The following is a 14,272-nucleotide window of genomic DNA, read 5'->3' as shown; positions in this document are numbered from 1 at the left end:
TCATGGCAATGCTGGATCCTTAACCCTCTGAGCAAGGCCAGGGATCGAAGCCACATCCTTATGGTTCTTAGTCAGGTTCATTACTGCTGAGCCACAATGGGAACTCTCATTTTATTCTTTTTGATACTATTGTAAATGGGATGGTTTATTCTTTTTGGTACTAAGGTAAATAGGCTTGTTTTCAAGTTTCCCTTTCGGAGAGTTTGCCGCTGGTATCTGAAATGCAACTGATTTTTGTATGTTGATTTTGAATCTTGCAGCTTTACTGAATTCATCGAGGTTAGATTTCATGTTGCATTCTTGAAACACAACACAAACAAAAAAATCCCCAAAAAACACAAGGAAAATTCTGGACATGACGAGTATGTTTATTCCCCGATTGTGGTGGTGGTAACACGAGAGAATATGTGTGATCAAACTCACCCAAACTGTATACATTAATTAGGTGGATTTTTTTATATGCTAATTATACCACAGTAAAGCTGGGAAAAACCCCAAAATGAAACAAAAATACATGTCAGGTGTTATCATCTGGGATGTAAATCATCTCCATGCTCTGCACTGTGCGGCAGAAACCAAGTGCAAGATCTCTATAGTGAAACCCTGAAACTTTATATAACCTATAAACTTTGAACTGTTTTTTAAAAAAACACCCGTAACTGTTCTCAGGCTGAATACCTCCTCTGGACCAAGAAACAACACAAACCAAACCAAAACAAAACTGCAGTGACTCTAACCAGCCACTAGATGACACTGCAGCTTGTGGATGCCCACACAGTGTTTGGGAAAGAAGACCGTCTAAGGGAGATTCTTTAAACAAACTTATATATATATATATAATATATATATTGTCGTTTTGCCATTTCTTGGGCCGCTCCTGCGGCATATGGAGGTTCCCAGGCTAGGGGTCGAATCGGAGCTGTAGCCACCAGCCTACGCCAGAGCCACAGCAACACAGGATCCGAGCCGCGTCTGCGACCTACACTACAGCTCACGGCAACGCCGGATCGTTAACCCACTGAGCAAGGTCAGGGATCGAACCCACAGCCTCATGGTTCCTAGTCGGATTCGTTAACCACTGTGCCACGACGGGAACTCCCAAACTTATATTTAATACTTGTAATTGCGCTACAGAGCATGGACTCCTGTGCCCCTGCAAAGAAAGCCAAATGTTGATAGTGGCTGTTTGCTGCAAATTAAAGGTTTATTTGCAGGGTGCCAAGCAAAAAGAACAGGTAAGTTCATGCTCAAAAAACCCAAACTCTGATGCTTTCAGGTAAGCGTTTTTGAAGTTAGCATTAGAAAAGAGTGTTATAGAATGCACAAACAGTTTGTGGATCTTATTCTGATTGGTTGGTGGGGGAAGTAACAGGGTGATGTTTCCAGAATCTCAACATTCTGGTTCCAGCCAGACTGGGCTCTGCAGGCTTGTGGTCAACATATAGTCATCACCCTCCACGTGGGTGTGGGTTTTGGTTTCTGCAGAACAACTCGAAGACATGCATCAGATTATCTGTATCCCTGCAGGAGGAACTAGGTATCCTGTGACTGTTTTGTCCTGATCGTTAACTAGAACTTGTTCACTGGAACTGGGGAAAGGCCTCAGAGACTAAAGTCCTTTTTCAGCACAGAAGAAATGGGGAACCCGTTGTGGCTCAGCGAAAACGAATCTGATAAGGATGTGGGTTTGATCCCTGGCCTCGCTCAGTGGGTTAAGGATCTGGGGTTGCTGTGAGCTCTGGTGTAGGTTGCAGATGCAGCTCGGATCCTGTGGGCTGTGGTGTAGGTCAGCAGCTGCAGCTCCCGCTGGACGCCTAGCCTGGGAATCTCCTTATGCCATGCCTACAGACCTAAAAAGTAAAGAAAAGAAAGAAAGAAACAGGGGACACAGAAAGAATTTTGCACCTGGGAGGGTCCCCCCAGGATTCTTCTTGGTTTCAATCCCCCTTTTCTTTGATTGTCCTTAATCCTGAAGGCAACAGGGGCAGGACAAGAATGGGCAGAAAGTTTTGGATGGAGAGATGAAGCATTAACTCAGCAAGGGAACTCAGTTGGAGGGGGACTCCGTTTCAATTGGTCACCAGAAAGTAGAATTATCCTCTAAATAATGAAATTACTTCCTTAATGATACTATACTTAGGCTTATTTAAAATAGAAGGTTTTTTTTAATTAAAAGTAAAATAACTATTCATTATAGAATGTTTTGAAACTGTAGAGAAACATAGAGAGGAAAATCAATACGATCCGTATGCTTACCTTGCAGGAAAAACCATTGTGCTTACCTTTGTGTTTGTCTCTCTTTCAGCACATAGAAACATGGATCATTTAAATATCTAACAGGGTACAATCTTATTGGATTTCTTATTTTAGCTGGTTTAGCACTAACGTTTTGTGTGGTTTCTCATATACACAAACATTCCTCCTCACGATTATTTCTTTTTTAGCCACACCTGCTGCGGCGTATGGAAGTTCCCCATCCAGGGACTAAATCTGAGCTGCAGTTGTGACCTACACCACAGCTGCAGCAATGATGGATCCTGAACCGACTGTGTCACAGTGGGAATTCCCTGACATTATTTTTCAATGTTAGTACATTATTTCATCATGTAGTAAAGTCATATTTATTTAACTTTGTTCTTGTTTTGGACTATTTAGTGACTTCTGATTTATCGTGACTAAAATTAGGCCTTTGATAAATATTTTTATGGTTAGTGGCGCAGTGGTTAACGAATCCGACTAGGAACCATGAGGTTGCGGGTTCGGTCCCTGCCCTTGCTCAGTGGGTTAACGATCCAGCGTTGCTGTGAGCTGTGGTGTAGGTTGCAGATGCGGCTCGGATCCTGTGTTGCTGTGGCTCTGGCTTAGGCTGGCGGCTACAGCTCCGATTTGACCCCTAGCCTGGGAACCTCCATGTGCCGTGGGAGCGGCCCAAGAAATAGCAAAAAAAAAAAAAAAAAAAAAAAAAAAAAAATTTATGGTTATGTCTTGAACATCCAAGATCATTTCTCTAAAGCTCCCCCTCCTCAAAAAAAAAAAAAAAAAAAAAAAAAAACAAAAAAAAAAAAAACGCTTAGCTCAAAGGAAAGATAAGAATCTTTTTAAGGTTTATTGGTTTGTTTGTTTGTTTTTTGTCTTTTTAGGGTCACACCTGAGGCATACAGAGGTTCCCAGGCTAGGGGTCAAATTGGAGCTGCAGCCGCTGGCCTGTGCCACAGCCACAGCAACTGGGGACCCAAGCTGTGTCTGTGACCTATACCACAGCTCACAGCAATGCCAGATCCTTAACCCACCGAGCAAGGCCAGGAATCAAACCTGTGTCCTCATGGATACTAGTCAGATTCGTTCCTGCTGAGCCAGGATGAGAAATCTGTTTTTTAAGGTTTTTTGGTAAGTTTTCAACTGTTTTCCAAAGGTTGAACTTAATCAGTTTATATAATCACCAAGAGCCTTTCTAGTCATTTATTTTCTAATATTTTCTCTAGAAAGGTTATTAGAATTTTAATCTCAGTTATGATAGATTTTCAGGTGTGAAAATCTAGTCAAAATTGTGAAAATTGAGAATAAACTTGGAAAAAAAATTGTTATATTAGTATTATAAAAGCTTTGAATCAATTTAAATACTGACTATAGGATCTAACATTTCAATGGCATTTTATCTTTTTTAAAAAATACTCTTAAATTTATTGAATCCCTATAGTTATCTGAGATAAGCAGGTAAACTATTATTCCCATTTCCAGAGGAAATTATGTTGGCACAGCCAAATAAAATACAGATCACTGAAAGCAAACAATTTGACTACAAAGCCAAATAAATTAGGATATCTGTAATACACTTTCATAGCACCCTACATATTCCCTGATCTAGGGCTTCATTGCCACTATAATATAAATGTTTACCTTAGTGTTAATTTTATAAACAGGCCATAAATTCCACCAGGCTAGTTGTCATGCTACACTTCCTTAGTATTTTAACTCTACTGTCCACTATAGCGGTTGTTGACTAATATTCACTCCTTAAATAAATTTTTTAACAAGTCTGTCCAAAAAAAATGCTGTATAGAAATAGACATGCTAGGTAGTGATGCTGCTTTATGCCAATACTGGGAGTTTGATGACATGATGTTTCCACTTATAATTATCACTAAAATGTAGTACATCCTTGCAGTTCACTTCGAGCCAAGTACTGGTCTCAGTCCATTTTCTTGAATTAGCTAACTTAATTTCTAGCTAATTTTGACTGAATTTATACCCAGTGCCAACTAAAATACCTGGAAAGCCAGTGAGTGGCAGAGATGAAACTGGGACAGTATTTCTTCTTCACTTGAGCTCTTAACAGCTGCACTTTCTGCTTGCACATTTCTCAGGGCATGGATCCAAGCTGCTGTTTTCTAACAAGACTGAGGAGCGGTTTGCTGTTTTTTAAGGACGGGTTATTAGAGTTGGGAGGCTATGGAACCTGAAGGGCCCTGAGATTAAGAAATTTCTATATTGTTTTTCACTAAGCAGTGTCCGGAACCCAGATTTCTTTTCAGTAAGCCATACCAGTGACAACAGTTTAAAGGTACCACCTACGGCCTATAGTTTCATCTTTTGGAAAAAGATAATACTATGAAAGACATTCATAAAACAACTTTGAAGGTAATATTATTTTCCATGATTGAAATAGCTTATGAAGATTATATAGTGCCTTATTTCTATTTAATGAATTATTTTCTGGAAATAGCTACAATATGTATAGCATTTCAGAACTGAACAAGATGCTTTCAGAGCATCAGCTATGAGGACCAATTATTCTGTTTTTGGAGAGAGGATGAGCTTATAAAAAAATCCCTGCTGTGTGACTTTAGGTCTTTCCTAATTTCTATGTATCTTGTCAGCATGATAAACAATAAAAAAAGGAAGAAAATCATAGATTCAAAAACTTTAAATGACATAAATTTCTTTCAATTCAATTAGAATATATACTGAATGTCTGCTATATACAGAAAAGTGGACACAGCCCTTTGAGACACACATAAAAACAACTTAAAAATTATAAACCATAAGTTAAGGTTGTACTATAGATATGTCTTCAAAAAAATTGCAATATTCTGTTTCCTGCTTTCTAGTATGAGATATAATTTTTAGTGTATGTTGAAGGAATGAACACTTCTTAGAAACAATTTTGTTGTTTGTTTTATTTTAACATACATAAAAGCAGCTTATAATTGCACTGAGTACAAAGACAAACAAAAACACTTTATTGCACTTAGAAAATACTTTACATGAAGTATTGCACATGATAGAATTGATCGGGAAAGGCACTAATTTATAATTGGATAGAACTAGAATTTTTCTAGATTTGAACAATACAGACTTTTTCCTGTTACAGATTTGCCACATCTCATATTGCACATTTTCCAACACTTTTATCTGTTTTACAAATTTTCTTCCTATTCTTTGCTTTTTGTTTTTATCTCTATAAAACACTGTTTATAAGGCAGTGAACCATGTACCATCAAAAAAGACAAGTCTACAATGAAGAAGTAAAAAAATAAACAACATACATACAGGATCATCCCATTCTTTGGGGGAGGAAGTGACAAAGTAACTTGAGACACTTCTTTAAAAAGAGAGAAATATTACAAAGCTTCGTTTCGTAAGCATTTGCCTCCTTACAAATGTTCTCTGAGTTAAAGAAAAGGCATCTAGACTAAATATCTGTGTTCCTGGTTAAAATATCCTTTGTCTACATTCAGTTTTTCATACCATCATCATTTAACTCCTTCATATCGTGCAGCTGCATGAGGGACACTCATTGTTCGTAGTCATTCAACAATAAATAATAACTCTTAACCTAGTTATTTTATTATTTCTGAATTTAAAAAATATAAAGTGCATTCGTAAGCTTGAAGTCGTTCTTCTCATTCTTGGACAAAATTATCAGTCAACCTGTGACTTTTTCAGCTCATGGCAGGAGGATTCCATAATGTAGATATTCCTGGAATTTTTCCCCCTTTTTTCCACAGTCTTATTTGGAAGAAAGTTTCCAAAATAATACAAAGTTGTTTGTTTGTTTTTTTCCACAAAGTCTTTATGGAAAACTTCTGACCACAGAGCAGCACTTGCCACACACATTTCTTTGAGTTCCACGATAGAATCGTCTATAAACAGATAGGAGTCCTCTTTATATGGAGGATTTACTACATATCCAGTGTAAATTCTTTTCACATTCCATGCTGCCGACCTCGGTGCTATTCAGAAATGGACAGTTCTTGGATCCTGTAAGTTTGAACCTGTCAAACAATAAAGAAACTAGAATTATTTTCAGTTCATCATTTCTTTTCAGTTACCTAAGAATCAACTTTGTGCTGGTGGTGGTGGCCTCTGCTTCCCCCCCGCCCTTAGAGGCAAGTGTGCCAGTCAAATGATCATAGTCATAGATCACAGGTCATCAACTAATTTGTAGAGACTGTAGACAAGGATTGAAAAAAATAGTATGTAGATTGAAGAGAAAAGAGTTGTATTCATTTGGCTGGCATATCACCAGAGGGGTAACTCTTGTTCATTTTTGCGTTCACAAACCCTTCAAGAAACCATTCCCAGAGAGTATACACATTCAACAATCATGCTGCTAGTGCAGATAATTTCAGGGAGTTAATGGCCCCTGATGCTCATTTGTGGGTGTGATACCATAGGACACATAGTAAGAATTCCTTTTCTAGGGATTTAAACTAATTCCCCATATCTCTAATTATTATAAAACTATTTAAACAGCTAGAAATTTAAACACGTCTGAATCTGCAGACGGCAAGGATTAACACGAAACTTATACAATGTCTTTCACACTTTCAAATGTAGTTTAATTACAGGTATTGGAAATAAAGTGAGCATCTTTAATGCTGGGGCAAGTTTTCTCTCAGATCCATAGAGCTTCTAATTAAATACTGAAACTATTGTTCTTTATCTCTGTGGAGATAAGAATAGGGAAAGTGAAAGAGGGAATTATTTTCCAAAAACTAAACTAACAATAAGATATAAAGATGAGATTGGAAATGTTGGATTTTTTTCACCTTGTAATCATTCTCAGAATATATTTCTAACTGAATCTTATTACTCACGCTAGAATTTACTGGGATCAAATTACTAGAAGCATTTAGTGTATGAATTCCAAGCAGATAGAAAGAAAAAAAGATAATATTGAAGCCCTTCTTTAAATAATTCCATAGAGATAATATACAAAAGAGATTGTTAAAGCTTTGCTTATAAAGAGCACACCTTCATATAGAAGAGAGCTTTGAAAGGAAAAAAGGAAAGTGGTTCCTCCCCCTGCAGCCCAGCTGCCAGCCTAGGGGAGGATAGAGAGAGATCTTGAAACTCACCAGTTGTTAAATTCTTTGCCATTTGACCATTTCCAAGTCTGGCCATCTTCATTTTTCAGCCCAATCCAGTGTTCAGCTCTCCCCACATGTTGTTTTAAAAAGACCTTGAAGAAAGCACAAAGGAAGTGCATGTTAAAGCACCTCTCCTGAGAAGTATGCAGTAAATCCTGTTTCTCAAATCTGCAACTTGAGCCATGAAAGCTAAGCTGACCAGTTCTCAATGTTATGTAGGTTTGGCTCATTTGGATTTCTGGCCTCTGAAGATAAACAACCAAATCACATTCAAAGGCTAAAAAGTTTCATTTTGACCTCAAATTGATTCTGTGACTTTTCTGTGACAAATTTTCCTTCGTGGGAAACATACAATGTCTTCGCTTAGAAGGAAACCACAAATTAATGATATAAAACAGAACAGCAATAGCTTCTGGCATTGTTTTTGAATACTATCTTACCATGTCCTCTTTAGACTCTAGGAGAGCAAGGGTAGCACCGTGGTGTTTGGAGCAGAAGCTTTGGGCCAAGGTCCAGTTCTTTGTTTTCTTGGAAATAAAATAGCATTTCGTCTGGTATCCTATCCAATCATCTGGGCATGAAGAAACATGCATGTTGGATGGCACTGAGGGCACATATTGGCCTGGACAGTTGTACTGGCCCACTGTGAACAGAAAAACAGTTTGTTTTTAGTAACATCAGAAACCAAGTACCCACAGTGTACAAAACCAGTTCGGGGGATGCTGTGCTGTGCTAGGTGACAGAGTAAAGGATGAGAGGAAAGAAGGTCAATTCTTTTTTTTTTTTTAACTTTATCAAAGTACAGTTGATTTACAATATTATATTAATTTTAGGGTACAATATAATGATCCAAACTTTTTATAGATTATATACTCCATTTAAAGTTATTATTAAAAAAGGAAGGCAAGTTCTGTGAAGAGTAAGAGGTAGTTCCTCGCCTTATCTGGATCTCTTGTTGTGCCTAATTATCATTTGTAGAAGGTATAAGAAATAAGAGGGTGTCACTTTGGTCAGAAAGTGGTAGGAAAATTTAAAAATCCTGAAAATAGTCTTTGGACTAGAAAGGGTAAAATACATTATACATTTCAAGTAAGGTTTTGCATCTGAATGCAGAGGTGGAAGAATTTGAAGATGTAGTATATATAACTCTATAGTGGGAGGTAGAGGAGAGAATAGTTTGCAGAGAAGCATTCAGAATACAGGAAGATTTGTTTCATAACATTGTAAAATTTCATGTTTGTGCAGAACACAAATGTATCCGTACAGTTACATGTTTTGAATACGGTATTGTAACTGACTCTCTGGGAGCTTCTAGCTGTATTGTTAATTACTCATACCATCATTCTGTGGTTTTTGAGATAAGAGACTGGCCTCTTCCTGATTAATTTCTGGCTTAGAATTTATTGTTTTCATCAACTATGAATGTGCAGTCCACATTTTTCCAGGTAAATGTCTATATCTTTAAATCAGCCCCTCTTACTCCAGATTTAAGCACCTGCTCACATGTAAGTATCTCCAACAGTACTAGATAAATCACAGACACATTTCATGTTTCTAAAGCCTTAGAAAATGCAAAAGAAGTATTGTCCAAAGAATGTGGCATCATAAATGGCGTTTATTCAGAAGTTGGTCATGTGTGAAAAATGAGATGATCTTAAATTAATCAGAATTTTTGATAAATTTATGAAGTACCACCCACCTGATAAAGCAATGAGAGCTATGATTAAAACAGTGATGAAGACCACATTCACCACAGCACATGGGATAGGAACTTGAAGGGACCCTTCATGATGTGTTGCAAAATGAGGCCCGGTGGCATTACCTGAAGAGAGAAAGTCACTGGTGAGGTTAGGTAGGCTAGAGAGGTCAGATTGCATGTTTGATTTTCTTTTGAGATATTTAAAATAATAATAATTAAAAAAGCCAGGTGTCTCCCCATCTTACATGAAATTTATAAGTTAACTTCCCTCAAGTTTTGAGTGAATCTGGATAGTTTATTTTTGGCTAGAAATGAAACAGTCCAATCATAATAATGAGATCATGAAATATCTCCCACAAATAAATATACAGTAGCTATGAAAATACTAAAAATATAACTTTATTGTTTTCATCACAATAGGAACTTTTAGTAAATACCTGATGACACTAGAAGACATATACATAGAACACCCTAAGTATAATCCTCTTAAGTTCTCTGTAGTTACTGTTTAAAGAAGATGGTATAAATGTGGGTAATATAATAAAAAAGTTGAATTTTGATATAAAAATGTATACCACTAGTATGACTACAAATTTAAAAAAAGATTGATATATATTGAATCTGGTGCAGATGTGAAGCATTGAACTTTTCATAAATTACTGAATGGGAGAGTAAAATGGAAAAAATTACTTTGAAAAACTATTTTGTGTTAAATATACACCTACCCTATGATCCAGAAATTCTATTCCTATTATTTTCTCAAGAGAAATAAAAATATGTCTTCAAAATGCTTTATACAATAATGTTAATAGCAGCTTTATTCTTAACTGCTAAATCCTAGAAATAACTCACATATCCATCAATAGGAAAATGGATAAACAAATGATGGTATATTGATACAAGCAAATTCTACTTGGCAATTTAAAAAATGTAACAACTGGTACATGCAACATCATGTTTGAATCTCAAAACAAATGTTGAGTGAAAAAAATCCAGCCACGATAATATACAATGAAATACTATAGTTTCATTTAGATGGCATTCAAGAATAGCTGAATTAAACTATGATGATAGAAATCAGAAAAGCTGTTGCTTTTATGTGTTGGAAGACTAATTTGACTGGGAACTTTCTAGCGTGATGAAAAATGTCCAATGTTAATTGGAGTTGTAGTAATAACTCATTAACTCATGTACACTTACGATCTGTGTGTACACTGTGTGTAAATTACACCTCAATGAAAATATGTCAATGAAAAGTAAAATGTTTGAGTTTTCCAAGAGAAGTTAAAATAATACCTGAGATATAACTATTATAGACCAAATACGGGTGGAAATTAGTTTTTTAGTTTACCCTTCGTATAATGCTAAAACAAAGTAAAAGTTTTATTTCATCAATAAAAAATATTTTTGTGGAAGGATTTAGAATGTGAGTATGATGTGAATGGTGGTTCTTAGTTACAAACAAAAACAGCAACAAAGTTAGGATATCTGTTCTAGAAGATAAATAACAGAGAAAGGAGAGAATGAGGATTTGTGATCCAAGAGTTTGGATTTGATTTTTGCTAGGATGAGCTATCAGGATTTTTTAAATTTGACCTCACTAGAAATATATAGTTCCCTATTGTGTTCCCAAAAACTTAAATGTAAAATGTCTACTTGAATGATATTAAAACTTACTACCCAAAATAACCTCAATATGCAAAAAATATCCTGTTTTTCAGTATAGATGACTTTCATAATTAAAAAGATATATAGGTAGGTTATCTACAACTTGAAATTCATGTATTTTCTTCCCTTAAAACATTTTTCTAAAGTTAAACTAGGCAAAGGGAATGTTGCTTTCTTTCATAGAAATTTACCATGAACTAGGTGTCAACATCATCTTTTGCTTCTTCTGAGGATTGTTCTTCCCAGCAGAGATCTGCATTCAGATTTTGCAAGAGAGGACTTTACCTCACTCCTGTCTGGTTCTGTTTTTCTCAGTTTCTTGAAGCAAACCTTTCTTTTTTTCTTTTTTCTTTTTTTTTTTTTTCTACCTGCATGCCGGCATGCCACTGTCACCGGAAGCAGCTCTTGATAGCTAGAGCAGCAAGTTCAGAACTTCTGTCTCGTTTCACTTCTCGCCATGTGGGACTCAATCATGCTGCTTAAACTCAATGTAGCAACATCTCTGCCTCATGAGCAAACACCAAGGCATCCAAGTACCTCATGGACTCCATAGTCCATGGGCTTATCGGTTGGGCTTATCTATTGGCTGACCCAGTGGGTAAGCTGTGCAGGTGACCTTCAGATTGTGTTTTGTACCATTAGTGAGGGCTATTGTTACTCACAGTTTGATTTGTCACCTAGGTGACAAAACACTCCCCTGCAAGCATACTTCCACTCTGATTACAAGCCCTGTCCATTAACAGAGAAATTGAAAACAAATCCACCGGTAGGTACTGAATCATCCAAGGGTGGCGCTCAATAATCGTTCAAACAAATGAAGCCAGAACAAGAGCATCATAAATATTTCCACACAAATTATTCAACAAAAAATTGGGATGATCTCGGGGAAAGTTAAGAATACCTAAGTAAGCTTCTTTCAACTGGGTTCTCTATTGAGCAGTTGTTGTTGTTGTTGTTTTTAATTACATTCTTTTCTTTGGGGCAGCTCAACTGAACCATAAATTTACAGTTAATCTGGTTACCAAAAATTTTCTGTGACTTATCCTTGTTTTCCACACTTGATTTTGCATTCTTAAGTAAAAGATGGGTTTACCAGTGGTAATTGATAATTTTCTAAAACAAACCACTCTAACAAACACATACTCAGAAAACAATTCCTTTCTCTAGATTGTTTAAGCTCTGCTGTTGATAATGCATTCCTTTGTTACTGGATAGTTTTGCTTACAAGTAAAGTCTAGTTCCTACAAGCTAGTGTTTGGGGCACCTCACTAATTAGAGAAGACAAGAGAGATAGATGAAACAAATCAAGAAAGCCTCACAGAAGCAAATTATCATAAAACAATGGGAAAATTCTGGTACTAGGAAATAGAAAGGTCTGTGGACAGACTAGGCAAATAGAAAGGAGGAAAAGGTATATAGCAAAGATGATCGTATGAAAATAAGAAAAAGGAAAAAAAAAATGATTGATTCATGAAGAATTTGAAGCCAGTGATTAGAAGGATGAAATAGGAGAATGAAATGGAGGAAGTGTCTTAATGAAGAATGTAGAAGAAGACTGCATTTTCAAGAATTTTTTCATACATTCTCCTAATAAACTAGAACTGGACACTAAATAGTCAGACGTTTATAAATCTATTCTCTCAAAGACTGGAAACAACTTGTGTTTCCAGCAACCAGAAGATGCTGTCATGAGAACATAAGATAAGGCACACCGAGAGCACAAAATGGTACAAGGTAGAGACAACCAAGAATGTAATTGTGTACGTGGAAAACAGAATTTTCCATACAGAGGGGCAGAGCTTCCTAAAGGATGTCCAGATGGATATGCAAAAATGATGGAGAGTTCCCTGGTCTAGGGCAAAGGGGGTTTTTATTTAACTCTGAAAAATTGAGATGATATAAACTAAAACAAAGAAATTGCTGGTTAAAGAGCTTCTAAAATTCACCCTGTGATTTCCTCCCAAGTCTCAGGTGGTCTGTATTCTCATAGATAAAGAAATACTTACTTCTCCCCATTTTCTCCTTTATCCCAACCGAAATAGAAGGTAACCAAGTTCTTCAGAAGACAAGTTTCATTTTCCCCAACTACTGTTATATATCATAGATCAATAGAGGCAAATACACATAAGGACATGGCTTACTTGGTTGTCCTCTATTCGGATGCAAGGAGTTGGTCTCTGTTGTGGAAGCATCTTCTAAACTCATCTTTATCTTCGTCACAATCCTCTGGTTAATCCCAGGTCAAGTCAGTCTACGGTGGACGTCTTTGCTGGAGCTCTTGTTCAGTTCTGAGTCTTTGAGATATCTCAGTGTTTATATTCACTTGCGTTGTCTCCACCCCCTTCCTCTTCCCTCCTAATCATTCAGCTACACCTGTTCTCTTTAATTTATGCTCCACTGACCCAGACAATTTACAATGTGTTGTTGTGGTGAGCTTTGGGTTTTCCCTGCTGTCTAAAATGTGCTTTCTCACAACTATAGGTGCAGTTTGAAAAGACAAGCAGGGTTTTCCCGGAATCTGAGATCTCCTTTCTTAAATTTGTAGACAACAAATAGTTTAGGAAACAGAATACCTAAGTAAAGAATTGTGAGTTAGGGATTCCTGTCTTTGAGATGGAAATAATTTGGAGAACGCTCTTTCCCTGGAATTCTGTTCATTCCTTTAATTATACATTGACAACTAGTATTTATTGAACATCTGCTATAGACTGGATGCTGTTTGGGGCTGAAGGGTTTATTGATGAATAAAAAATTAAAATCTCTATTTTCATGGCCCTCTCTTGGGTCTGGAAGAATTTTACATAGTAAGCTATAAACTGGCTTTCAGAGAAGTGTCATTCACTTCTTCCCTGGGGACTAGTGTTTTTTTAAGGTGTCATTTAATAAGTAGTTGCTTTAATACAGGAAATAGAAACCTTGTGGCTGGCACTTCCTTTCTACGTTCTAAAGTTATTTATCTCAAATTATCTGTTTCATTCAGCTCCTGTTAATTTTCTTGTGATATTTTACTGCATTTACACTGCCCTTATGTTTCCTCAGTAATATCTTATTCTTCTATTTTTCTCCTGTCTGCTAGATTATTATTTTCATGTACCTCTGACACTTTATTTATTTGGCCGCACCCACAGCAGATGGAAGTTTCTGGGCCAGGGATCAAATCTGAACCACAGATGCAGATCTGCTCCATAGCTGCAGCAATACCAGCTCCGTAACCCACTGCACCAGTGAGGATTTGAACCTACGCTTCCCCAGCGACCAAGCTGTTGTGTGACGACACTGGATCCTTAACCCACTTCGCCACAGCAGGAACTTCTCTCTGCCACTTCAGACTTTTGGTGTGTGATTACTATAAAAACATATTGCTATGGTATCAATACCCTTTGGAAACTTTCTTAAGATTAATGCGAAATGAATGCAGAATGGCTGCATATGGTGATTTAAGGAGGGGATCAAAATACTGATTAATAATCTTAGTGCCCCAAGTTATCATTAATATCACTTTAGAGTAAGGATATCCTGTTTTCAGAATAAA

The 14,272-nt window shown here is 36.7% G+C and overlaps 1 protein-coding gene across 1 annotated transcript; it reads right to left on the bottom strand.

The window, feature by feature from the left end:
* Positions 1–6,108: 6,108 nt before the first annotated feature.
* On the bottom strand, positions 6,109–12,951 carry CD69 (CD69 molecule; the record flags this gene model as incomplete). Its single annotated transcript, NM_214091.2, is given in 5 exon segments — positions 6,109–6,275; positions 7,362–7,465; positions 7,814–8,016; positions 9,073–9,195; positions 12,882–12,951. Coding segments are annotated over 5 exon segments (603 nt in total). The 5' UTR covers positions 12,946–12,951.
* Between the last annotated feature and the right edge of the window lie 1,321 nt (positions 12,952–14,272).

This window comes from Sus scrofa, chromosome 5 (assembly GCF_054392235.1).
Source record: "Sus scrofa isolate SSC_HxYL_T2T_F1_AM1 chromosome 5, Sscrofa_HxYL_maternal_Yorkshire_Landrace_v2.0, whole genome shotgun sequence".
NCBI classification, from domain to species: domain Eukaryota; kingdom Metazoa; phylum Chordata; class Mammalia; order Artiodactyla; family Suidae; genus Sus; species Sus scrofa.
This window is presented reverse-complemented; position numbering and strand designations above follow the sequence as displayed.